Source organism: Anser anser (assembly GCF_964211835.1).
Source record: "Anser anser genome assembly, chromosome: 3".
Taxonomy (NCBI): domain Eukaryota; kingdom Metazoa; phylum Chordata; class Aves; order Anseriformes; family Anatidae; genus Anser; species Anser anser.
The window spans coordinates 77,064,973-77,091,474 of record NC_139722.1 but is presented as its reverse complement, the minus strand read 5'-3'; the positions used below and the strand labels follow the sequence as shown (position 1 = coordinate 77,091,474).

At 37.8% G+C, this 26,502-nt stretch overlaps 1 protein-coding gene across 6 annotated transcripts in view; it reads right to left on the bottom strand.

Moving 5' to 3' along the window:
• Positions 1-26,502, bottom strand: part of SMOC2 (SPARC related modular calcium binding 2) — a 148,317-nt gene that overhangs the window by 94,002 nt on the left and 27,813 nt on the right. For all 6 annotated transcript variants that reach the window (XM_083830720.1, XM_083830721.1, XM_083830719.1 and 3 more), the window contains exon 2: positions 9,049-9,220. In XM_083830720.1, the coding sequence (XP_083686846.1) occupies positions 9,049-9,220 (172 nt within the window). The remainder of the gene's footprint in view (positions 1-9,048; positions 9,221-26,502) is intronic.

Here is a 26,502-nt window from a genome sequence, read left to right as displayed (position 1 = left end):
ATTTAATTTTATATTTTAACAGAAAATTAAATTGAAATTACATGATCAGAAAAAGTAAACATTCACAAAATGAAAAAAAAAATATATGACTTTGCATTTTTTGTTCTAAAAGCATACCCTTTTTATGCCCAAGAATGCTCTTTTATGCTTTTTTTCTGTGCAGTCTGGTTTTGGCACATTCCGTTTTGAGAAATATAATCAAGAAAAAATTGAGTATTTTTATAAGAGATAAATTCCACCTCCAGCAAATTTTGGATAATATTTCAGCGCTTTTTGTCTTATTTTCCATGTGCCAGTAGACACATATAAAAAAGCAAAGGATATTCCACAAAAATATTCCACACATACTTAAAACTTTATCCACCCCATTTAAATACCTCCTAGAAAGCAGTATCAGAAGCCATCTCCTCCTGCTTTCAGTGACCACATAAATCATATCTTCTCTGTGTAGATACATTTTGTTCACCAAGATGCTGAGTATTTTTTCTTGAAATAACACTTCACTACAGTAGCTTGATACACAGCATAAATGAAGGCTCAGAAACAAGCTACAGTGAGGTTAGAGTTGAACAGGGTTTGTATTAGCAGGACTGCCAGCAGTGCAGTCTGGAAACTTGCAGTCATCCTACAGATTAAATGCAGTATTCACAGTGAGAAAATAGGTCTGGAAAAGGAGGAGACAGCTCCTAGCTAAAAGTATTTTGTGATAAAAATCTGCCCTATAACATTTTTTTTTCCCCAGGAAAGGGTTTATTTGGGAAAAAAAAAAAAAAGTACTGATACCACTTATACATTTTTTCCTCCTTTTTCCTCAAAAACATTAGGAAAAAAAAAAAAGGAGAAAAGGGAGAGCTGAGGAGAACAAGTGAAAACTGTTTTGCTTTCAGTCTGCAGACTGTGCAAGCTTTCACCATGTGTTCAGGTTTACTTTATAGATTGACACCTTGGTCCAGTCCCACTTTCACTGGAGGTAGGGAAAGAACTAAACCTAGTCACTGTGACTTTCTCTCTCCAAATGAAACACCTCAGGAGCACAGCCTGGCTCCCAAATGCAGCCCACAAGGCTTCCTTCCAGGCAGCAGGTGGGCTGGCTGAGCCACTGTCCCTGCCCACGCTGACCTAACAGACGTGCTTGGACACTACAAGCACACATCAAGCTCACACCTGGCTTGCAGGCAAACCTGAGCTGGAAGGGAGCCTCCAAGGGAATACAGGATTAGGTGCGCACTCAAAAACCATGTCCAGCATTCACAACCCAGTTCCTTAGCTATGAGGCAACAAGAATGTTTCCACAAAGGATGCTTACATTCATGTGTTATGGGACCAAGAATTATTTACAAGCCTAAAGCAACTGTGATCCTTTCTCTTCAAAATGGGAATATCATATCTGCATATTTATCCAAGGACAGAAATGTCCTTGGATATTTAATTCATACCAATTCATAACATTCAAAGATATCCTTAATTCATTCACCATACTAATAATTCAAATGAGTGAAACTTTGCATTATTGCTAAGAGCTCTGTTTTAATAAAACAGAAATGCTGGGTGTTTCTCTCCTCTAAGGAAAGCAAATAGTAAATAGTAAAATACATCTTTATGGGAAATTCCACTCATATTTTGATGTGTTCCAGTACTTTATGTGAATCATGAGAATGAAGATAGTACCTTTTGTTATGTCTATGGTAGTCCATAAAAGAATGGCATTTTTAAACAGCTAGGCTCTTTAAGATACCATAAATGAGTTAAGCTAAACATGAGCTATCTAGGGTTTCCAATGGAGAAAGAGGGTCTCCATAACTATAGAACAACAATAACACTGGTGTCTGTGACAGCTATCCTTGGTGCTCAGGAAGCAGCAAACACTTGTTGGGGCTACCTCTCTGCAAATGCTGAATGCATACCCTGTGTGCCAGCCAAACTAAATGCCATGCTACTCAGGAGTGAAATTATCATTCTGTGTAAAGCTATATAAATTCCTATTTTGAGTACGAGCCACTCAGACATGGGTCCGCAGGCCAGTTCAACAGTTTCCAGAAAACTCCGGTTGCTGCTACATGATGACAGCGTAGTAGGAAAATGTGATGCAAATTGGCAGTTGCAATTTTACAGTGAGCAACAATTTATATCAAACCTCTAGCCATTACAGAATTATTATTTGTTAAGTATTGGTAAAGAATCTAGAAATGTTATGGACAGCAAATCTAAGCTCCTTGGCTGGAATGTTTCAAGAAGTCTAGGTTAGGGCTAAAATATACTGGCAGGACTGCACATATAAACTTGTTTTTCCACTGATCACAACATGAGAATAGCAAATATTATTACTGACCTACTCACTTAATAGATTCAGAATATTGGTCTCGAATACCCCAATATAGTACATTCACTTAAAAACAAACAAAGGGAACAAGCTTTCATTACTGTTATTTATGGAAGAAGAAAAGAAAAAAAAAATGGAGGAGGAGTAGGAGGAGGAAAAAAGATATTGTGAGTCCATTATCCTGCAGTGCCCTTCAGGGCAAACTTAAGTTAAGCAGGAACTATCCTCAGCTAACTCTAAGAGTGACATTTCCATGGGAGATGGAGGCTTATTTGTTCAGGCAAAAAATTCTCAGTAGCCAAAATGAGAATGCCACAGACTTCTAAAATTCAGTCACAGGCATTGAACATACTTTTCAGCTGCCTCCTGACAAACTGCCTAAATCTCAGCACACATCCATGTAAATAACTTAAATGCCTGAAGTTCAAACTACCCAGATGAACTAAAGTGCTACCTCTTCCAATTCACCCTCACACCATCAGCAAAACTGCCAATTGACCTGCTGCTGGCAGCTAGTCACCATTTTTTGGTGATCCAAGAGAGAGAAAAACTGCGTTCACTCCACCAGACACTCCTGTTATAGATAGAGCTTGCTTTGAACAAGATGCAGTCAGCTAGCAGACTTCGTACACTTAAGACCTGAAGTTGCTGAGCTGGGAGGTGAAAGGCTGTGCAATGGAAACTGAGTTATTCAAAGTTTCTGAACTCTGAAAAACTCCATTGATCCCAAATCTTCCACTAACCTAGCTAGGACTAAAGTTTGTTGCCATTTAAAATAAGTAAATAAATAAAAATAAAAATCAGGGAAAAGAAGCACAGTTGTTTGTGGGGTTTTTTTTGGTTTTTTTTTTTGGGGGGGGGGGGGTAGCCTTCAGTCCCAGTCAACTCCACCCAGCATCATAATTTCAGGATTAAAAGTTAATACACATTATTTACTGTCATGGAAAACCACTTGAAAAGCCTAAAATTACTTGAAAACTGCTGCAGGAAAAATATGAGTTCACCTTTTTAAAGTTCGTGGGAAAAAAACTTATTCAGTTTTGGGAATACAAAGGGTAAAAAAAAAAAATTAAAAAAAAAAGTCTATTTATTTTAGCATAGAGGAAACTGACAGGAGTCTAGGAATTATTGAAGCATTCTCTCATTTTTTTTTTACCTATAAAGCAAAATTTTCATGACTTAATAGAAAATTTGAATATTCTTTGTACAATGCCATTCTATAGTGATGAGACTAGATTTTACAGAGTAATTCTAAACACGCGGGAAAAAGAGGATTTTTTAAAGGGAATATACAAAATACTCCATGAAAAACAAAATCTAAACAAACCCCCTGTTTCAGGTAGTCCCATATCATGACTTATGACATACATTCAGCCTTACATTTGTCAGATTAAGAAGGAAGTCCTCGCTGAGCAAAGTACACACTAATTATGCGTGTACTTGAGTACATGCAGTAGTTACCAGGACTACACCTCTGTGCACAGTCAGGTTTGTACTATCCATTCTGTGGCTCAAGGGACTTATTTCATATATGTCAGTCCCTAAACATCTGATGTGTTAATTCATTTCTGCCTGTATGCTGTCGATGGTCTGAACTGCACAGACTGTTTATGCAAAATTTGTCCAAACCAGTATGCTCTAAAACCTGAGAATTTTCAGAAGACAATATGAATTTTCATCCAAGGTTCTCTGAATTTTCACAAAGCCATAAATAACTTTGTTCCAAGCTGGTAAGTGGTATGGATAGATGAGTTGAGTTATAACCTCCTTGGAGTTGAGGTGGGTTCAGGAAGGCCTTACTTCACATCCCCTGTTTTCTTAACTGGGCAGTACTTCTTTCTTCAAAAAGAAAGTGGGAATTAAACAAAGCACAGCCTCAAAAGGACACTCAAACTCTAGCTGTAGCACAGTATGTGTTTGAGCACAAGCTAAAAATGCACATAGCTTGGGGGACTGCAAGTAGGGCATTACTATCTAACCTCAGGCTTTCAGGGATTTGTTAGTCACCAGAAAGCCAGCCTCAAAATAATATTGAATGAAAATGGTGAGAAAGATGAATACTTAAGCAGTATGAAAAGCATATCTAAGCAGTATGAAAACAAATCAAAACTTGAACTTTTGACATCCATCAGTGCCATAAGTCACTTAAATAGGATGAACATATTATTCTGCGTTGTCATTATCATAAGGCAAAACACATTTATAGTATCTATTTGTTATGATGCTTATTTGGCTTATTTTCCAATTTAAAAGATAAACCCAAGGAAAAGCAGTGCTAGGTCAGGCATAATAATACAAACCTCTGCCGGACATTCATGGAGATGAGGTAATCTGGACTCTTTCTCCTTCCTCCATCACATCCCTAGTCTGAAGAATTTTTCATGCCATGACAACCTCTCCTACACACCAGACACTGATAGGAGATAGAGGCAATAATAGTGTGTCACCTGAGCCCCACTGACTTCCTCCTCAAAGATCCAAGATGAATTTTTCTGCAAAGGCTACAAGGGGTCTCCAGAGCATACCTCTCCTATTTCTGACGGGAAAGCTGTTTTTAGTTGATATCTTCTGTGCTTCAGCTTCCACACAAGCAAAGCCTTCTGGGGTAACCCCTGCCATGTCACAAATCTTGTAAAATCTCCATTAACTATAAGACAGTAGCTACTGGTCCTACAGTGCTGGGCAAAACTCTGCTCATAATGGGCAGCTGCATCATTCAGGGATATAACTTAAAGGGGTTATTTTCTTTTTGCTGTTAGAACTCTTTTTTTTTTCTTTTCTTTTTATTTATTTATTTTTTTTTTCCAGAAATGGTTCTTCTGCATGTTTGGTTCTATTTTCAAGACTAAGAAATTTGTCTTGTACTTTTCACATGTGCTGACTAAAAGTATCGAAGGCTCAGCTTTGTAAGTTACCAAGCCTTCCTGTGTGACATCCAGAGCACTCCAGTCCCGTCCTCACCAGCAGTAGTGGAGGGAACAAGGCTAAGTGCTAAAGGACTCGTGTCCAAGGTTGTGCTAGCCATAGGAGTAGATCTACCCTGACATGTATCAGGGCAGTCCTGTAAAAACAGCTAGCTTAGTTCTCAGGCTGAATTGCCTTAAACCCTTAAAAGAAAGTGGTTCTGTGCATGTTGCCTGCTTGGGACTGTCCCTGGCCCATGCTAACTCCCAAGCCTTGTAGATAAAGTCTTGTGGAAAGCACTAGCTGGCCCATACTCAAAGTGCAGCAGGGATCTCTCGACCAGCTTACCGAAGCAGACAGTCATACTGTGTCCTGGCAATGTTTAATTTAGTAGTGTGGACATAGCCTCTGTGTCTTTCTGACTTGTTTAAAAGCAAGCACATTGCTCTCTCACTTCTTGTATAGCTTGTTTCTTGGGCTATGCAGGGCTAGATTTACTGTGAAGCATTTGTGTGTGTGGAGTGGATCGCAGTCACAGGTGATACTTTAACAGTCCCCCTAACACAAATAATATTTCTCAACTGTCAACATACATTTATTTATTAGATTCATAATCTTGTTGCACAGTAAACTTCTCTGTCAAGTAAGTGGCAAAACTCCAGAACTTCAGAGTTCAGATTTTGTTTGGAAAAGTATCCAAAAATGTGAATGTCCATCTGCAGTTTACACAGATTATTTGAACCCTTCAAAACTGTAAAAGCAGGCTGGAAATTTAGCAAGATTATAACTTATTTTAACTTTTCCAAGTTTAGCAACAGATTTCAGCACTGTCTGGAATCAAAAAAAAAAAAAAGTATTTTTGGATTGGAAAAAAAAAAGAAATATAAAAAACTTGGTAAGGACATCAAAGGAAGGAAGGAACAAATGAAGGAATGAAAGAAGGAATGAAGGAAGAAATGAATAAATGAAGAAAGAAATACACTATCAAAGCAGCCAGTTGTGATGCTTGTTTTGTCAAAGGTGAATTCTCTTTCAGAACTGCGGGGAAGGCTTATTCATTTTCAGGTTTGTTAAAGCTATTTCAGTCCCTGCTACAGCCATTGGAACTAGAAAGACAGCAGTGGAAGAAAAGAAAACATAAAGTTCTGCCACTGTTTTTTATCATTTAGCTTTAAGATCCAGGCCCTAAAAATTGTTTCCTTTGTAATTCCAAAGAATTACATGAGCTGATGACTTTGGCTGTGAACAAAACTTGAATTCAGAAGTATAAAGGAGAAAGGAAACAAGACATCTTTAAAGAAAACTATCCCTTTGTAATTTCAGCATTTAAATGATCAAAATCAAATAGGTCAGGCAAATGCTGAGAACCAGTGAGGAGGAGTAAAGATAGTCAATCCAAATATGGCTTTCAACAGAAAAAAAGATACATGTAGGGAGAAAGCAGGCATCAATCTAATTGTGGTTCAAGCTTCCTTTATCAATGTAAAATGAAATCCCAATTCTGAATGTATAAAAAAGAAATGATGGACTCAAAATTGTTTCAAAAGGTTTTGGGCATATATTGTGAGGATGTTTAGATTTGTGGTGAATAAACTTAACTGCACAAAAACCTGGTCACAACATTTTCAATTAATTTAAATTGTTCCTGGAAGCATTTCCTTTTCAGACAAGATTTCTGGGGGCTGAACAGAGATTTTTACCTGAAAAGAAGACAGGAGAAAGCAGATCTAAACTTAAGATGGCCCTTTCTGATCAGTGATGGATGAGAAGATTTAAAGTTGTGAATCCTGTAACAGGAAGCAGAGATGACTTCATCTCTTTTCTCCATTCATAACTCCACAGGCAAACATACATGTTTCTTTCACTAACATTAACAACTTCAAAACTTGATTCAAAACCAATTTTTCAATGTTTTATTTTTGTTGTTTTTTAGGGGGGCGGATGAACATTTCCAAAAGAATTTGTTTTCATTCCAACACAGAATGAAAACAAATACTGAAACCTTGAAAGTTGCCCTGGAATTGAACCATCATCTTTTGGTTAACCCTACTGAAACAACTCTTTGCTCAAGCATCACCTGCAACAACAAGCATCACCGTGCAAAAGCAACTGGCTCAAAAGGGGTCTTAATCTGAGGCCTTTCTAAGCTCTTGCAGGGAAATGTTTGATGAGACTATCAAAAGAAGCAATGTTAAGACTGAAACTGCTGCTAGGCCAGCAGATCATCTTTTTCTTCTGTAAAACTTGTTTGTTACAGCTTGAAATATTTCTGATGATTGCAGCCACAGGTAGAAATAAAAAAAAAAAAACACTTTAAAATTCGTTATTAGAAATATTTAAGCTGCCTAAGGTGTCTAATTCCAAGTCTACAATTATATTGACATGCTACATGTTAATTAAAAAAAAAAAAAAAAAAACAGCAAATGAGCACTTCTCCAAATTGTAGTTGTTGACTGCATAAAAAATGCCAGCATTGCTGGATACACTTTGGGTAAGGCGATTAAATGCATCCCTATGGAAAAAAAAAAAAAATCTTGCAGATGACATTATCAACATGGTAAGAAATAAAAACAGAAAGAAAAACACTTAGGAAAACTCATTCCTGCATAAGTGTATAATGCTCTAAACGCACAAAATGAACAAAAACAAAGCTTAAAATAATTCTCTCTGTTCATAAATGTAACAAAAACTTCGACTCAGGTAGCTTCATTATGTTATTCCTGTTCACATAAGTAAATGGATCCATCAGCTAATACAATGGCTTATTATGAAAGGGCTGAAGAATGAGCATAGTGTTTCATCTAGGCAGAAGATGAGACAGAATGTCTCTTTGAAACAGTCCTGATGCTTCAGAGGCTTTCTGGAGCTAATGGAGAGAGACGATGTGGAAAATTGCCTCCTAGAGGTTGAACCTGCGTGGTCCCTGAGGCTTTCTTCTCCCCTCCCACCTGCTCTTTTTGGACAGAGAGAAAGGGAAAGTAAATCTTTATGAGTGCTGCTATTCTTACATTTTAAAAAGAAGTTCATTGTGTTGGGAATCACCCTACACTTCAGTAGGGAATATGGCATGTTTCTCTTAGCATGTCAACTGAAATCTCTAGCACCAGCCTACTCTAAAGTGAAAAGATTAACCTGTGAATATTTTAAAATATTTTAAATTTTGGAACTGAAGCACTAGGGTTGCATGTTGCACAGCTTCTTCAAACAGAGTTCAGAAGTAAAAGAGTAGATGATTTAGCTAGAAGGCTCTAAGCATTACAAATGATTTAATTGAATTTCAGATTTACACCGTTTGAGGGTTTACACAACTTTCAGTTTTGTAGAAAAAAATCCCACAATTCTACAACTATGTTGGGGGGATTACATTCTGAAGCAAACCAAAACAACATCAACCAGTTAGATTTTTTTTTTTGAGATAATGATAACAGTTAGGAAACATACACTGAATTCATCTAACTCTAACTCAAAATACTAAACTGCAGAAGAAAAGAAATCTCATGAGACAACAATCTTGAGAGTTAGTCTGAGTCTGCCAATGAGATGGACCTTCAAGAACAAGGTCCTAACTATATAATTTCATTAATAGTCACTTATAGTGTAAATGGGTGAGGGAGTCATATTTTTGCTGATAGATTCATCTTCATGTAGCATATTTTTATAGAATTAACGGACAAATTTCAATCTACTTGCTTTCAGTCAGCTGTACAGCACTGCAAGTACAGCACTACTAGTTCTCAATATTCATTACATTTCAAAAGCTATTTAAAGTCTATTATTTTGCATTATGATCAAGGGAAACTATTGGAAAGCTTTGATTTGCTCACCTTTACAGTTGCCCCGGTAGGCAATTTCCAGCTGAGGGTCTTTACATTTTGCTCGTTGAAATTCACACCGAGACAAAAATGTTCTTCCATCAGATGCACAAAGGGATTTCTGAGGAGAACCTGCACAATCCAGGCTGCATTCTCTGTCTTTGTCTTGGTCCACTCTCAGAAACTAAAAAATATATATATATATATTAATGCTGTAGGAATGCTATTGTCGTGTGAAAACTGCTTCATGATCCCCTTCCCCAGGGAGCACATACAAATATTACTCAAAAATGAAAAGAAAGCTCTGTCTTTTTAGCCTATTCAAATAATAGTTGATTCAACATATGTGGGGTTGTTCAGTTTCTGCTATGAAGTGGTAGTGATTGCAACGTTTCTGTAATATGCAATAAATCCACTGTTGCAATTAGGAAATCTCTGAATTTCCTTCAACCATTGTGAAGCTGAAAACAGTGTCTTGGAGTCTTTAGAGTAAAAAATAGTGATGGCAGAAACATTCTTCAACAGAAAAATGAGACAGCAATGGCAACTTCTCTATTTTATTTGCCACAGATTAACTAGTCTACAATAACAAGCTGAAAAGTCTGTTCTAAAGATCCAAGTAAGACTTTTTTAAATCAATATACCCATAATATTTCCAACTACCTCAGTGCAAGAGGCCTAAAGAGAAAATAAGTAAGGTATGAGAATGATATGAAGCACCATATGAAATGCAACAGATCATTTATTCTTGAAATGCATACGTTCAAAATCTGGAGACTTCTCAAAAAAAAAAAAAAAAAAAAACAGAAATTTCAGACACATTTTATACATACATTTCTATGTATGCTTGCTTATACAAACACATGCCAAGACTGAATGGGGAAATGTAGATTGTATAGACACAATCGTGTCTTCCCCCACCATGGGCCAGCAGCAAAGACAAAACCTGAAACAGGCCATGTGCTACATGATGCATCACAACTCGTAATTGTATTGAAGTTGTTGCCTAGCAGCAAAAACTTCTTATTGCTGCTTTAAGCACCGTCCCAGGTCTGGCATGGATCACCCACAGCTTCAGTCACTCAAGGACGTCACTATCCGGGCACAAGTTGCCCATGGGCCACAGTCCATCAGGGGTGTCCCTGAGCCAGTCTGGGTAACCTGTGAACTACGGTTTTGGGGTGGGCTTTTTTTTGGACTGGCACAGAGCAATTCATGGTCTCCTCTCACACAGGAGAGCCCTGCAAGACCTCTGCTACTCAAATCCTGTTAGTTCTGCCCATTACACCACAGGTTCTCCCATTCTCAGAAACTAAATTTCATCTTCTCTAGAAGACAGTGAGTATAGGAATATATATATATAGGGATATATACTAGGAATTTCAGCAGACACTCCCCTTTCTAGTTCTGCCACAAAGCTACACTGAACCACAGGCATGACCAATGGAGCTTGGTGTCATCTTTGGAACTCTGAGAAGGAGGAGCTGCTCACCCTGAACCATGCTGCCAAAAACCTAATCAGTTCTGATGTTGCTTGCTGCATGCCAGTGATAGTATTTTATCTTCTAGCTCCCAAAAGGCTGGAACAAGCAAGGTGGTGAATCCACTTAGTCCTCAGATGAATTTCTCTATCATTTTTCTGTTTCTGAATAAGCACAAAGTTATGCAAGGCATATAGCTACCAGGAGATAATCATTCTCCCAAGCATCATGAGGTACAAGGTAATGGACCTAAGAAAAGGTCTTCATCCAGCTGAAAAAACATTTTCACTGCTGCTGTTTCACCATCATGAACCGCAGGTACAGAAAATTTTGAACTTTAGATTACAAAGTTTATTAGGAGGAAGATTTAAAAAAAAAAAAAAAAAGTGACAGAGTGGTATTTGAGCAGCAAAGAGCAGTACAAGGTAATAAATTCAGAAAGCCAGAAAACAGTTACTACATGTAGCTTCCCTGCATTTTATTAAAAAAAAAAAAATTATAAAGAGAGCCATAAATCTCCATAATTTTCACACTTAAACTTTGGTCTGTTTGCATTTCCTAGCACTTAATGTGAGGAAATACAGATGCCTTTCTGGAGAGTATGCTTGAAAATGGAGACACAATCTCAAAAGTATCACTTTAAAATAATAATAATCATATGGTTGGAATTGGACCAGAATTTTTTTATATTTTAGTGGCACAGTAACATAAAGATGAAAGCTTCCTTTTCCTGATACTTTTGAGCAATTCTTCATTTTTAACATTAATTAGCTTCAGAAGCAAATTACTCAGAAATTACACAGAAATCTCTAATCTTTCTTACTGGAATTTAGCTCTAGAGCTTCAGCAGTGGGAAAGAGATGTCCGTCTCCTCCCCCTACCCCCACCCCAATGCTATTTTGCAGATCCATTTTGCTGACAGGAATTTATAATTAGCTGAGCAGAGTGGGAAGACAGTTGTCTCTCTTTATGTGCAAAACGAGCAACAGTGAAGACAGTCTCCTGTGTCTCTGAACAATCTCCACATGATGGTGGTCTCCAGGGCCTGGCCAGGTGCCCTGATGAGCTGCAAGAGGCCCTGGTAAGGCCCTCCAAGCATCTCTCTCTTGCCTGTGTGAGTCAAGCTGTCAGAAGGGACAACCTTGGAACATCTGCAGGCCTCTAGCTTTAGGCCTAGTCAGGCCTGTGAAAAGGATTTGTCAAGACAAAAATAGACAACATGGGGCCTCTGGCACAGGAACTGAATCCAGCTCCCTGCTCTGCCTCAAATGTCCCTGGTAGATTTAGTGATGGTAAATCAAGCAATCTCCCTTTCCCTATTTTGTGAAGTAAGGATTTCTCCGTTTATAAGACTACCCCTTCCATCTCTTTAATGGCTAGGCACTTTGCCATCCCTAATTCATCCTCAGCAGCTTCCCTGTTGGGCAAAGAATTATTTTTCAAACACATAGGAAGGCTTAATGACCCACAAAATACCATGTGGTAGATCAGGAAACTGAACCCAGACCTTGGAAAAAAAAAAAAAAATCATACAGAGAAACAGCCTAGATTCTGTCCCATTTTTCTTCCAGACTTTCCTCATCCTTCCTGTTCTGAGTTGATGCAGGAGTTAAGATGGGTATGATCACAGTGGACAAACCACAGTAACACAGTGGACAGAAAATCCCCTTAATTGCCTGAGCAACAAAATCCACTCCCCTGAGAGCATGATAGTTCACAGATAAAGCTATATTTTAAAGGGCATTTATCCAAAGGGTTTTATTTAAGTATTTTATTATTTCAAAGCCTTAGAGGAGATTAGGGTAAATTATGGGTTCATGGATATTCAAGCAACCTGGAAAAGCAGAGGATGAAGACATACCCAGGAGACAAAACCACTTGAATAGCTTGCTGGTTAGCCAAACCTCAGTGGAGAATTTGGGCTGTACATTTAAACAATTTCCACCAAGCTAGTGTAACTAAGGGATTTAAGAGCAGGAAGGACAAAAAGGCAAGCAATTGCAAGAAAGATATAGCACATAAAAGAGCCTAGAAAGTGTACTTAAAAAAAAAAATACAATAAAAATTTTATGATTGGCATTTGGAAAATATTCCATTTTCATCTTTACTACAGCAGCATGTGATGATACAAGTTGAAACCAGTATTGCTTACTCACATGTGGCCAAAAGAATAGATAAATATGTCAAAGCTAATAAAAACACTGAAATAAGCAAAGGTTAGGAGAGTCCTCATGGGATTTGTTATATGTTTAAACAGAAACAAGCAGAGTTAGTGACACAGAAACCGGAATCATACTGATGTACATCTTAGGGCTGTACTTTACTGTGAAGACATTCCTTTAGCTTGAAGTAGGAGAGTTTAGAGAGAGAGAAAGACAATTCAAAATGTGAGTCAACGGACCTGAACGTTGCTCACCCTGAATATTGGCTCATCTATTTCTATATTTAAGTTCATTTAACAAACAAATCTGTTGTTGTAAAAACATATGATTCACAGAAAGACAAGCTTAAAGCAGTATTTTTGTTGCTTGCTGGTAGCAACTGAGATGAAGCCAACAATAGCTGATTGACCTGAGGTGGAACTATTCTGAACAACTGGCAAAAAATAGACAATTATGACTAAACCCTGTTAAAATGCAAACCACTTTCAATAGAGAGGTGTTCCTGTCCCTAACAGTGAAGAAACCAGCCTAGTCAAGTTTCAGAAATTGTTTTTAACAGCAAATTTGAGCTTATGCTACCAACTAATAGGCACGAGTCCTTAAGTGGAGTTGACATTTACTTGTCTTCTGCTTTATATTTTAGTATTATGAAATATTTTTATAGCCTCCAATTTATTTCAGTCTTTTCAATGCATTATATTTTATAACATCCAATTTTTAAATGGCCTACTATTCTACACTAGGCACTGTTTTAAATTCTCACACAGTATTTCTATGTAAAAGAAAGGACAGTAACAAGACCATATCAAAAGACTTCTTGATTAAATTTACCTCAGTTAATGAAACCAAAATTCATTAAAAGCTGCATGTACCCACTTGAAAGATATGAGCATGGATAAAATATTTTTTACAGTCATGTGTTTCAGGCACCGTGGAATTCCAGTATTTTCCTTCACTGTCACATACAGCAAAGGCTCTTAATACTGTTTGAAATGAGGTCCCCCTGTAGCACAAGTGGTCCCAGTGTCATTTCATCCTTCCATTACTAGAGTTTGGTAACACTAGAATTGTCAGATTATGAAGTTATTGGTACCAGAAACCTTGCTTATACTGGAGAAAATGATTTATACAGCTGTGTTTTCTGCTCTGCTTTAACTTCCAGCTTTGTTCTTGTCATTGGTCTCACATCTGGGCTGTGGACGATCAGGATGATTTTAAATTCAGCCACAAGCAACATGTTACAGTCCAGACCTTAAGAATAGGTTGTTTCCTTACGGTGCTGTTAAACCATTTATCAAGATAACATGTCCATAAAGTCATTCACTACCATGGCATAAAATGCATCTTCTTTTTACCTTACACTATCCACTTTTATGCAGGGATTTGGTTTCATTCCCTCTGGTCTACATCCTGCCTCCTTGTCATCTTTATGGCAAAAAAAAATATTTTCAGATGAAAATGAGTCACATGCAAATTTCTGCATTTCCAATGCACAGATCTGGGATGCCACCATCTACAGGGCAGAGCAACTAACCACTCTGCACTAGGCAGATCTTACAGTACACCATGAGAAAAACAATGCATGGCTGGAAAGTCAACATATATCTACATGTCCAAATGGTGATCCATCCATTCTGACAGTAGGTGCCTAACTGACAACAGGTACTTATACTGACAACAGTTTTTTGTTACGTTCTGTGGATCCTTTATAACTGATATATAGACTTCCCCCTGACCAAGTCAAAACTACTGCTTCACAATCTAATATGATTCTATGATTCCAAAATGAAGTTTAAATTCGCTTGGGAAAAAAAAAAAAAAAAAAACCACAGGAGAAGAGTATTTCATGCTGGGGGTCTGAGGCTGAAAAGTCCTGATAGACAAGCAGAAGAGAAAAGATGGATGCTAGTCATCACTGTTTTGCTTGGAATAGCGTAGTGCAGACTACAGCTTTGAAAGGCAATTTCTTTATCCCGCATCTGGTTACTGTAAGATGTTGAACAGAATGGTCTGACTTGCCTGCTGCTGGCATGGGAGGTCTGCAAACAAACTATGGCAGAGTGTGCTATAAAGTGTCTCTGTGCTTAGGGCTTTATGCTGTTGAAAAATGTGCTGATTTGCAGTGATTTATGTAGCCATGCTGTTCCTTTCTGATAGCTGCCTGAAGGACAGATGTGGAAACCTCCAAGCTAGGAATATTTTGTTCCCTCTGGGATCATCTACAATGGGAAAATGAGTTAGACAATAGTAATACATATGTATATATATATATACGTATGTGTATACACACACACCATTGTATATATCTACCCCCACATGCAGGCTATAATATGTAAAGTGATATTTGCATGTGTATTTCAGACAAAGGCAATGATGTTTAAATAGCAATATCACAGTCTGCCTTAGAGAGCACTTTAACCAGCTAGATTGCCTCAGTTAATCTGCTTTATTAAAAAACCACACATTTTTCAAGATTCTTTCATCACTCTTTTGCTAAAGAATGAAGCAGAAGGTACATTTACAGAACAAATCCTACCGTCACCCCAATGTTATGAAAAAGCATTCCATCGTAGTCGTGAAATCTATGGAAAACCTAAGTTCTCCTTATCCTTGAGTGGTTTGGGAGAGTACTAAATGGTACTTTCAAAACGACAACTCAGTTTAACTGCTGTACTCGGAGTATCTTTAATGGATTAGTTCATCTTGCACTGTCCCAGTGAAGCAATGCAGTCCTTCATGACTGTTCCAAGACAAAGCCCAGAGCTACCTACAGCAAACTGTGACCTTCTTTGTCCAGACATACAGGACATTACCACTGAGGTTAAGCTTGTATGGAAGAATTTATACAGAAAGGCATCACATATATGCCTTATCAGAGAATAACTCTGATGAGCTAGAATGTGCTCATCTCCTCTACTACACTAGGCAAGGAGATTTGCACTTGTAACAAAGAACCTCACCAAAATATCTCTGTGTCTATTCTCAACAGTAAAGGTTCTCAATGCAAAACAGAAACTTTCCATTATCTTCTACTACTAGACAAGTGAGCAGACTACTGATTTCAATTAGGCTATCTAAAAATGAACATTTGTTGCTTGAAATTTGTTTATCTGTTATATATCTATATTGTAATTAGAATATATATATATATTCAGTTACAATAATGCAGCACTCTACAAGGCAGCTAAATATCGCACAGCAAGCCAAGGTCATGATTTTGTAATGTGGAGCTAGTTGCATGGACTCCCATTTTCAGGAGTGAAGATAAATTTGATTTTTGGGGGGATAAGATTCGTCTGACTTAGGATAAGATGGATCATAGACTATAAATGTTTCTTACACTTTATGAACTGGAGAGTCTGTTCAACTAGCTCTCCTGTAAATGGCTGAAGTCCTTTGAGTCCTGTGAGATTAACCCAGACTGTAGTGCCAAAGGAAAAGCAAACGGGAAGAAACATACAAAACTCCAGGTTCCAGATGGTTAAAACCAAGGTGGGCTTTAGGTTTCAGAAAGAAATTTATCAAAGATGTCCAGGAGCTGCTTGTGGATCTGCAGAGAGCACACAGGAGGGACAACTTTCCCTAATGTCTGCTGAGACGTTGCTTTATTGCAAAGGAGTCTGTTAAACTCTTGAATGCAGATCCCCCACCTTGCCTCATTATATTTAATGTAATTTTTCACGTGTAACATATCACACCTCTTTCCATGTAAACTGTAGCAAGGATGGTTGGAAAAATAAATAAATAAATAAAATTATGCAATTTCACTGAGTGGGAAAGTGGATTTTTTTTTTTTATGTGCGTGCACGTTTTTGTTGGGTTGTTGTTTGTTGTTTTGAAAAGCACTTCTGGGTCTGTACCTAAAGTCAGGTCCAAATTACCTATCTGTTAGGACAGTGTTTTGCTTTACTCCCTGGTGCCTGGAGTGCAGTGGAGCTCTTGGAGACTCACTGCCATCTGTTGAATATGAAAACATGCTAAACTACAGTATCATTTTTTTTACAACCAGCACAGAAAAACGGTTGTTAAACAAGGTTGTGCTTTGATTGATATGTTTGGCTTTCACATGTAATTTTTTTTAATGTTTATTGCTTTAACAGGTATTTTGTTAAGTGAGCTCTACTGTGCTTTATTGATGGATGGATGGTGGGGCTGAATGTCAGCACATCCATCATTTTTTTCTGCTGTTGCTTCACAAATGACTAAAAAAGGCAAAGCATCTCAGTTCTGCATCCGTGTAAACTAGGAGTGACTGCTGAAATTAACTCAGAGTGACACAGGTTCTTTCCTGCTTTGAAGAAGGGATAGACATCCATTTATCCTACTTGCAATCCCAACTTTCACCATTAGCATATCAACAGAAAAGTCTCTCCCAATGGCTCACTGACTTAAAGAGAGCTCAGGTGAATTTGGTGGCTCTGTAATTAACAATATTTCTAATCTACTTTGAAGGAATTATTTTGGAGTTGTAGGGAAGTAGGGGACCACAACCAATTTAGAGAAGGGTTGGGAGAGGCAGAGAAAGTGAACTCTGCAAGGGGTTAAAAAGTCCCAGATGAGCAGATTTTTCTATTTATTATAGTTTTGATCAAATTTAACTGAATTGCTTTTGTCTGTAGAGGCTTAGAAGAAGGTACTGCAAAAGAGTTTTCTGTGCTGTTTAAGCATTCTTAGTATACCAGGAAACCCAATGAAACACTACAAGAAAGAAGGGTCCAGATCTTTATTTTTTTCCCCTCTCCATTTGGTTTTGTCTTGAAAAGAAACTTTAAGGTAGTGCAATCATACCCCTTGAAGGGCTATTCTCCTGAATAGCTTAATTCGAGGATCTGATTCCATCACTAGTAAGATAAACACACAGATTTCAATAGGAGTAGGCTTGGGTTCAAGAGTAGCTCTCAGTCCTGATGAACTATCCTTTTAGAAGGACCTTTCACTGTTTCATTTGAATGCTCCTTTAATACAGCCTTTGGAAACACAAAGCACTCCCTTCAAGTGAATCCTGCCAGACACTGCAAAGTCTAAGCATCAAAACCAACATTGGCATTGACCCCATACAGCTAAAAATGAACTAATGGTCTTAATTTTCAAGACATGATAAATATTGACAGTGACACTAAAACACCCATTATCTGACTACATTCATTCGCTTCCAAGATTGGGAGTCTTCCCTATTCCACTAAAACACTCACTTTTGCTAAGTGAGCCTAGTGTATTCACCATAGATTAAAACAGCCCACACATTTAATACTGCACATATTTACAAGTAATAAATGGGCACCACAGCAAGGACAAATGGACTGCAACTTTTTTTTTCCCAAAAATAGTTTACTTGGCTTTTCATAGATCAAAAAATCTTCCTGTTACTTTTAATTATTTTGAACTCCATTTTAAACAGTTGGTTTCTTTCATATTGCACCATCAAAAAAGTTAAAAGCTATCCAAACTTTGGGTAGGCCAGCCACACATCAGCTTGCTGTACGTATTGCCCAAAAATTGAAATGTAGATTGGGATGGAAAGCATGACTAAGATTTAAGTACAGCACTGAAAGCAGCACTGTTTAAAATGTGGTAAAGAAAAAAAGACAACACTTATCAGGAAAGTGGTGTCCTTTGTATGTATGTGCAACCACTAACCAGAAAGATCTTTCTTTTCATTTCTTCAGTAAATACATAGGTTTTGTTTCTTGTTTCCAGTGGCATTACTACCTTTGGTTTTGGAGTATTATCAGTAAAGTGTAGCGGTTCAACAGAGTTACATAACACCTACACATAAACAGACCTTGCGTTACCAGAGACAAAATGAACTGCCATAAATTTATACCAAAACTCAAACTACAATGGTCTCAGATTTGAAGGTATCCTATTCTGCGTGTATTGCAACCCGCTATTTTTTTGATGTGTCACGTGTCCAGTGTTCTGCATTTTTCCCAAGTCACTGGTAACTTTATGCCCTTCGTTCTTGTGGTATTGTTATTCATAATCTTTTCTTTGGCAAGTTGCTGTCATTTATAGTGTTTCTTGTCAGTTGCCAGAAGTCACACAGGGAGAAAATAAACAGCAAAACAGTGGGATGCATTGTCTATGTATTGAATTATCCTCTAGTTTACTTAAGCTTTTCATGAGTACTGACCCAGCTTTCAGAATATGAGTGGGTTAGCACAACCATCCAGTTAGCCAGTTTTTTTCACACACAACTAATCTGCCTGGTTGGTGTCTATAATAACCACAGCTAGGATTTGAGAAAACAGACACCTTTTACTTTTTCATCTGGTTCAAAGGCTGCTCATATGAAAAATATTTTGGCTTCTAAAATGTTGAAATGCTATTTTAAAATGCAAATAAAATCTGAGCCAGATCAACATTTCTATATTTGAGGATTTTATTTTAGGATTAAAGAATACCCCCACACACACCCTCAAAGTGTCTGAGGTAGCTTAAAACAATAAAACTATGAGCACCGTTCCATAACTCAAAATAAGAATCATTAGGCTGAATCTCTATCCTAACAGCCAGAAACTTCCTTGTTCACTGGTACAGCACATAGGGCATGCAAAACCCTGAAAATCAACTTCTAGATGCTCTCACATCGTCTTTTCCTAGGTGAGATATTGCTGTTCTTGTGCTATTGTTCCCTACAATCATGAAAGGGAGTCCCCCTTCCCAGCTTACCTCTGCTGTCTTCCCACCACATGCCCAGGAAGCTGCCAACTCTCCACGCCAGTCCAGTAGCAATTATACTGAGGGGTGTTGAAAAGACAAATTCATAAGAATCTGCTATCTTGATGATTAGCGCTTGGTACAGTTGGCAGAAGATGCATGGAAATTATGTCTGATCAGATGCCTTTCCTATTTAGACAAGTTCTCCCCTCTCCCCCCAAAATCACACCACTTCCTCATTTCATATGATTTATATCTTTCTCCCTGAGATCAAGAGAACAGCCTAATGAAGAACTAACTCCATTAGCTTCTGAAATGATTTACTGAAGGAATAGAGTGACACCCCCAACATCTAAAGTAAAACAGTACTGGACGTTGTGCTACAGACTGGTAAGGAACAATCTCTCTTTGTGGGGCGACAGAAAGGCTCTGCTAAACAGGGTTTTTCTACATCTGAGTTCCTATGCAACTCTATTTAATGCCTATCATGATCAGCAGGCAACTGGCCACTCTCCATATGGCTGGTTGCCTTCTCTTCCTGGGAAACTAAAGAACACAGAGGGCATCTCAGATGACGAAGACACAGTATGAGACAATATCACAATAGAGCATTTCTTTTTATAATTTAAATCAAGTAAGCAACTGATTCACGCAGTGCAGAAACTTGATAAGACATCAAAGGTCTGATCCCCGACCCATAAAGCTAACTTGCTGACAATAACTGCAGAGCTCTAACTCTCTTACATTTATCACTGCCACCAGTTTCTTCAGAACAAAGTATTTTGGGAGGAAGGCAAGCAGCTGAATCTGAGCAGCAGATTTTATTCTTGTTAAACTGTTGATCTTAAGAGAACACATTGCTAGATTCAAATACTGTCATCTTTGAAAGGAGAAATCATGCTAAAAGCAAACAGTTAAAGCACACATTTGGAATATACCAGGGTTTAACAAGCCAGACTAATGCGCAAAAACACTTTCTGCAAGGACAGAAGAACCTGGCTGTGGCTTTCTCAAACCCCTGGCTTTTTTACTTCCCCCCAGCTTTGGGGTTTTTACAGAACTCTTGCATGTTTGCTTGTGTATTGGGCAAAAACATTTTTTCCTTTAATTTAAAACATTGTTTTGCATGGAAAAAATGTCATTAAGAAGACATTATTTTCTAATTATTATGAGAACTTTTGGAAAAGAAAACACTCATATATAAAAAACAAAATCTTGTGTGTATCTAGATGGGGGGGGAGGGGGAAGGGGTGTCAAATCATGATCCAACACAGGCAATTTACCAGCAGAAGAAAAAAAAATTTCCAAGTTCTGAGTCACATTATAAGTAGCCTCTGCTTTCTTTGTAGCAGAATGCATTTCTCTTGCTGTTCTTTGTCTTTACACACGAGTTGGCCACTAGCTTCTAAATCTTTCCTAAAAGAATATTCAACAGTACCAGAGAAAGTTAAAGAATCCAGTGTTACTAGCAGTTCAGCCCATTAAGTCTCTTTCTATTGTGGATCCATGTGTGTGAGATTTCTCAATAGCAAAAGGAAGCGTTAGGGATGAGAAATCTGACTGAGGAGCATTTGCACTGGTTCCAGTTAAATTCAGTGAGCAAAGACCCCACCACATTAGGCATTGTACCTACAAAATCCCCACAGAAGCTGAAATGGCGTTCACACATATGGTACTGTGTGTGAAACACCAACAATAGAAGAGACTACTGTCCAGAAGTAAAAAATTAGTGCCGTTTCTGAACAAAGTGGAGCTGAGAACAGACAGAACAAGCTCATAGCTGTTGATTGGGTTGCTTCGATAAAAAAATATAAAATAATCACCTAAATCTTTTTTTCTTTTTTTTTTTGTTTTTTTTTTTTTTTAAAGATTTTTGAAATAGAACGCAGTCAAAACCAATTCTTACAGTCTCATTATACACTCAAGGAAGTTTAGACAGTCTTTGTACTAATGATAAGAAAAATCTTCCAACTACTTCAAAAATATGGCATACGAAAGAAACAGAGCTCTAGAGAACAGCTATTTCATTTTAATCAGATTTTCTCTCACCCTCCAAAGTGGAAGAACTGGGTTCCAGCTCTTACCAAGAATTGATCTAAACATCATATTTCTAAATACAAGGAAGAAGATTTCTGGAATCCAAAGTCTCTGAAGCAATGTTTTATATTTGTAGCTTCTAGTCATATTGGAAAAATTGCAGGAGCTTATCCTTTCAGATTATTTTTGGTGGGAGAATACTATTACTTCATGATACAGATATTGCTTCTAAGCAATGGAACTGTCCAACAAAGGAAAATAAAAGGAACAGGGGGGCACCTATGAAATATTTTACTATTTCACTGCAGAAAATAGCTGGCTGCTACAGTTTGGTATAGATTCTAGTATTTTGAATAATATTTAACAGAGTTCATCCCCTTCTAACAGGCATACCCATCCTACCAATTCCACATTCTCTTCCTTGCCTGTCTACATGTTGTCTTTCTTGGAGTCTGGGACCTGGCTCTTGCAAATTGTATTTTGTCTTCTGTTGCTGGTGAGATCAAGCATAGGCACAGCTGTTTCTCTGTTGTGTGGAAATCCAAGAGTAAGATGGCTAATTTCAATCAAATTTCATTGGCATGGGGGGAGGAAAAGAACAGAAGCAAAGAAAGAAAGAGAGAAAGCTTAATCTTACTTCCTGCACTCTATTAAGCAGAATTATAAACTGTCCACCCCAAGTTACTGATGGACAGTGCTTGACCACATTAAAAAGCAATCTTGATGAGTATGACAAATGTTATTTTAAACATATTCAGCTACGAATATGGCTTGAACTACTTGAACAAGGGTATTCTTCAGGGTCCTCGGCAAATGTAAATCATTTTTCAACTGTTCAGAAAACAGACGAACAAAGGTTTTGTGTGAATTCAATGTGCCCATATTTACTATTGGAGAGGTCTTCTAGTTAAGACGCAGGCCTGGGAAGCTAAAGAATTTGTCCCCCATCAGATCTAGCACAGATTGTCTTTAATACATTAATTAAGTTATTCTTCTGTATTTGCAGTCTACCACTTGACCTTTTGGTTATCATCTACTAGGCTGAGATATCCCTAGCCACATCTTACAGCAGCTGAGGGCCAGGCCTTTATTGTTTATTAAAGTCCCTTGAGGCCCATCACTAATGCGTTCTTATACCACAGCTCCAGCCACAACTTGCTCAAAGCAGCATCATTACTTGACTCTGACACATTTGCCATAGTTCTGCTGTCAACTGCCTGGACTCCGGCTCCCAATTAAGGAAGTACGTTCAGCTGTGAAGCTGTCTGACAGAAGGAGGTGCCAAAGTACCACAGACTGCTGATACAAATGACTCCAATTAACATTTGGCATTTTCCCATTATCAACAGAACCCATAGAAAATGAATTCTCAGAATTAAATACTTCTTTTGGATTCGCACATTTTAGAAAAACTTTAACTTTACAAAGTTAAAAATCTAAGTTCTCTGCAGCTTCAGTTAATGTTATTATGTTATTTTCATTATAAGAACATCTTGATTAATTAACCTATCTTCAAAACTTTCTCCTAAGAAGAGAAATTCCACTAGCAGCAGCTTACAGACAGCGAATTAAGTCAAAGAGAAAGTCTGTGGCAATGCTGGGAATTAAACCCAAGATTCTCAAAACTCATTCCTGTTTTTCAACCATGTGTCATCTTTCCAAATGTTCTTTCCTACAAAAAGATTTAGTCATGGCTGAAAAAGGCCTGTCTCATTAACGAAGTAAGGACTCAGTAAGAGAAACTGTATGAATCCTTCAAAACTGGCACGTATATTTACTTGTTAAAAACACTTGAGGACGTTCTGTAAATGAAATTGTGATCCTCTTTGTTTCCATTTAAAAAAAAAACTTTGTTGAAGGTCATTTTTAATGTGATTTGGATGATGTTCCAAGAGAAAAGCATGGGCTGAGCTGTTTGGCTTGCACGCCATTAAGTCTCTCTGTTTTGAAAAACAGTGTGGTACTGACTGGCGTTCGAGCTCTTTCAGGGCACACCCTGAATTCAAGGCCTCACACAATCCTCCTCCACTTCTGAGCTTAGAATATAGGAAAACAGTAACATTTAGTTTCTAAGAGCTATATACTGGCAAAGTTCCTTCTTAAAAGAACCACGTCTACCTAAAAATCAGGTAATATTTGGAGTCAGGACTCCACCATTCCTACCTGCAATGAACTGACTAAATCATAGACAAGCCATTTTACCTCTTGGCATTTCTTCAGTCAGCCCCCTACTCCACCCCTTCACACACACACACAACCCCCCCACACACACACCCCACCCCCCCCAAAAAAAAGACTATCATACTTGCCTGTCTTTCTAAAACATTTCATAAACCATGATTGAAGAATGGAATATAAGAGCAAAACATTATGTAAGTGCCAAAGCCACAAGATCAGCCTCTGAATGAGACCACAGACTTGACTTTCACTTTAGTTCTCTGGGGCTTATTAATTGCTGAGCACAGATTACGTGGATTTTCTATGATAGCTTAGCATAGTGTTTTATTTAGTTATTGGCGTTATATCTGTAGGAACACTTCGGTTTTCAGATACCTCTTGTGTGTAGCCATCAGACTTAGAAACTACGACAGCATTGTTAACATATCCATCAAAACACAGAATAGATCAAATAGATGTGATACCTTAACATTTCTATAGCACACTGTTACTCTTAAGGCAGATGTATATTTTCCACGGGTTTTCTCAGTGTTCCAGTCCTTGCATAATAACACTAATCTGTCCAAAAGCTATACCTTAGAGCTTCTAAACAGTAATACTGCAACTAAATTACAAGTTCACCTGAGAAAAACAGCAAGTACTCTGATCCAGGAAGTTCCTTAAATGGATTCCACACCCAAGTGTTTTATTTTTTTCTTTTCCCAGTTGGATATGTAGAAAGGATTATCACAGCAAGGAGTTGATACCATGATTTATCTGCTGCATACCATGCTTTTAATATCAGATAAACTAAATAACAGTGGAAAGTCTTGAACATTGAATATTCAAGATATATGTCTTTGTTAGTTGCTCTAAGAGGAATGCAGCTGTAAACTGGCTAAATTCTTTGCCCTCCTTGCACTACAAATTTTGTCAAGGAAACTGGACTCTGCTTGAAGTTGAGAACGTTTTGTTTCTGTAAAATATTGTTGAACCACAAGAGGATCCAAGCTAACTAAATATGGAGCAAGAGATGTTTTTGCAATCCAGTCCAAAACATTCTGTTACTGATTCATTGGTAATTTATGACTGGCTTGGATATAATCTTAACCAACCATCATTGGTTTTGGGAGGTGAAATGACATGAGTCAACTGAAATTAATATGATAAAGAACAGCTCACTCTTACTGCTTAAATCCAGTCAAAGCTCTGCTTCTTGCAAGTGTTCCAATCCTAGTCTTCAAGGCAAATACAGAGTTATAGCAAGCTCCATTTGTTGTACAATTCCTACTCCTCTAGCTCAAAACCATAATAGCCTTGTGCAGATGGAAACAAAAACATGTTTTCACAGGTACAGAACACCCTAAAAAATAACAGAAAAATGCAGTATTTTTTCCATATGGTAGCTGTATTGGATATACTGCTTCATAAGCAGTTGCTCCCCATTACCAAGCATTCTCCTTTCTTCCTCCCATTTCTAAGCCTAAAAATCTTGTCAAGAGATACTCCAAGCTCTTTTATATAACCCTGTGCAAGAGTCAAATGAAGGTCTTGCTCTTTGTCTGTAATAACGTTGCATCCAGAAAACATGAAAACTTAAACCCCAGAAGTAACAGAGGGCTATTTAAATTAGAGAAAAGTGTTATAAATAAATATAATTAGTGAATTCTAGGACTATATCTAACAGTCCCTGCAGAAATAGTATAGACAAATGTGAGTTTTTAAGCCAAATTCTGAACTACAGATAAAGGAGCAGGTAACTTGGTGCCTTCCAATAGAAAGGGGATGGATTCCTGTAGTTATCTACACTTAAACATTCAAAAAATTCCAGTAGAGAAAGTGAGTGATAAGTCTTAGGGAAACATGGTTCTCAGCAATGAACAGTCTTCTACTTTAAACCTTTACTCCCTAACTCAAATTGCCTTAGTTACCATTTTGAGGGAATATACATCTTTAACTAAGGACTGTAAAAGTGCCTACCTTTAAAAAGTTAGGGCCATATAAGTTACCCCCAGTCATTCTATAGGTCTTCTTTTACCTTTGAATCTTCCCCAGATCAGCTCTCATTCTGTTTGATATGTTAACTGAACACTTTAAATAAAGTTGTGTTCTGACCCCATAAACTAATATCCATTTCAATATGATCCATCCCTGATGAACTGCATATGATGGATATCAAAAAACTAAAACCAAAGCAGATTTGCTTTTTCTGTGATGTCTTTTTAAGCTGCTCTTATGAGATTGAAAGCTCAGCTGATAACTGCTACAGAGCTAGCCTACATTCTCTGAAGACTTTAACCAGACATGTATTTTATGGACACGACATTCCTCACAGGATTCACACTTTGCAAGGCTTTAAAATACTGCCATTCTCAAGGGGAGGCAGTCTATGACTGCTCATCCTTGCCTGCTTCAAACTTAATGACAACTTAAAAGGAAGCATCAAGATGTGTGTGTTCCTTAGCCAAGACCTAATACTTTGCTGAACAAGGGTGTGTAGGTCTAATTTTTTTGCACTATTTTATTACTGGCCCAGAGCTATCTGAGGTACCAGTCCCTTCTATCTGATAGAGCATGCAACATGAAGCTTCATGGGCCTCACTGTTTTCTCTCTTGCTCCCTTAGTGGATTACATTTTCATGCTAAGTGTTATTGAACAGTGTCTGGTAACTGCATAGATCTTACCCTTGATTCACCCTGTTTTATATTGTTCTTGGCTGGAACAGGCAAGAATGAACAACCCCTAATGAGAAGTCTGACCATCTTCCTCCAGGGGAATTGCAGCTGTACAGAGACCACATACTGTCTTTGGAAAATAAAAATCTGTGAGGCAGTTTCTTCTTGCTGGTGTAATATGGTGCAAGTCAGACCACTTTTACTAGGACAGATAAGCCAAGCATCCTCCTTTGATGAGAGAGGAAAGTAGCAATTGCATCCAAATAAAGACACAAGTAAAGGAATAGCAATGT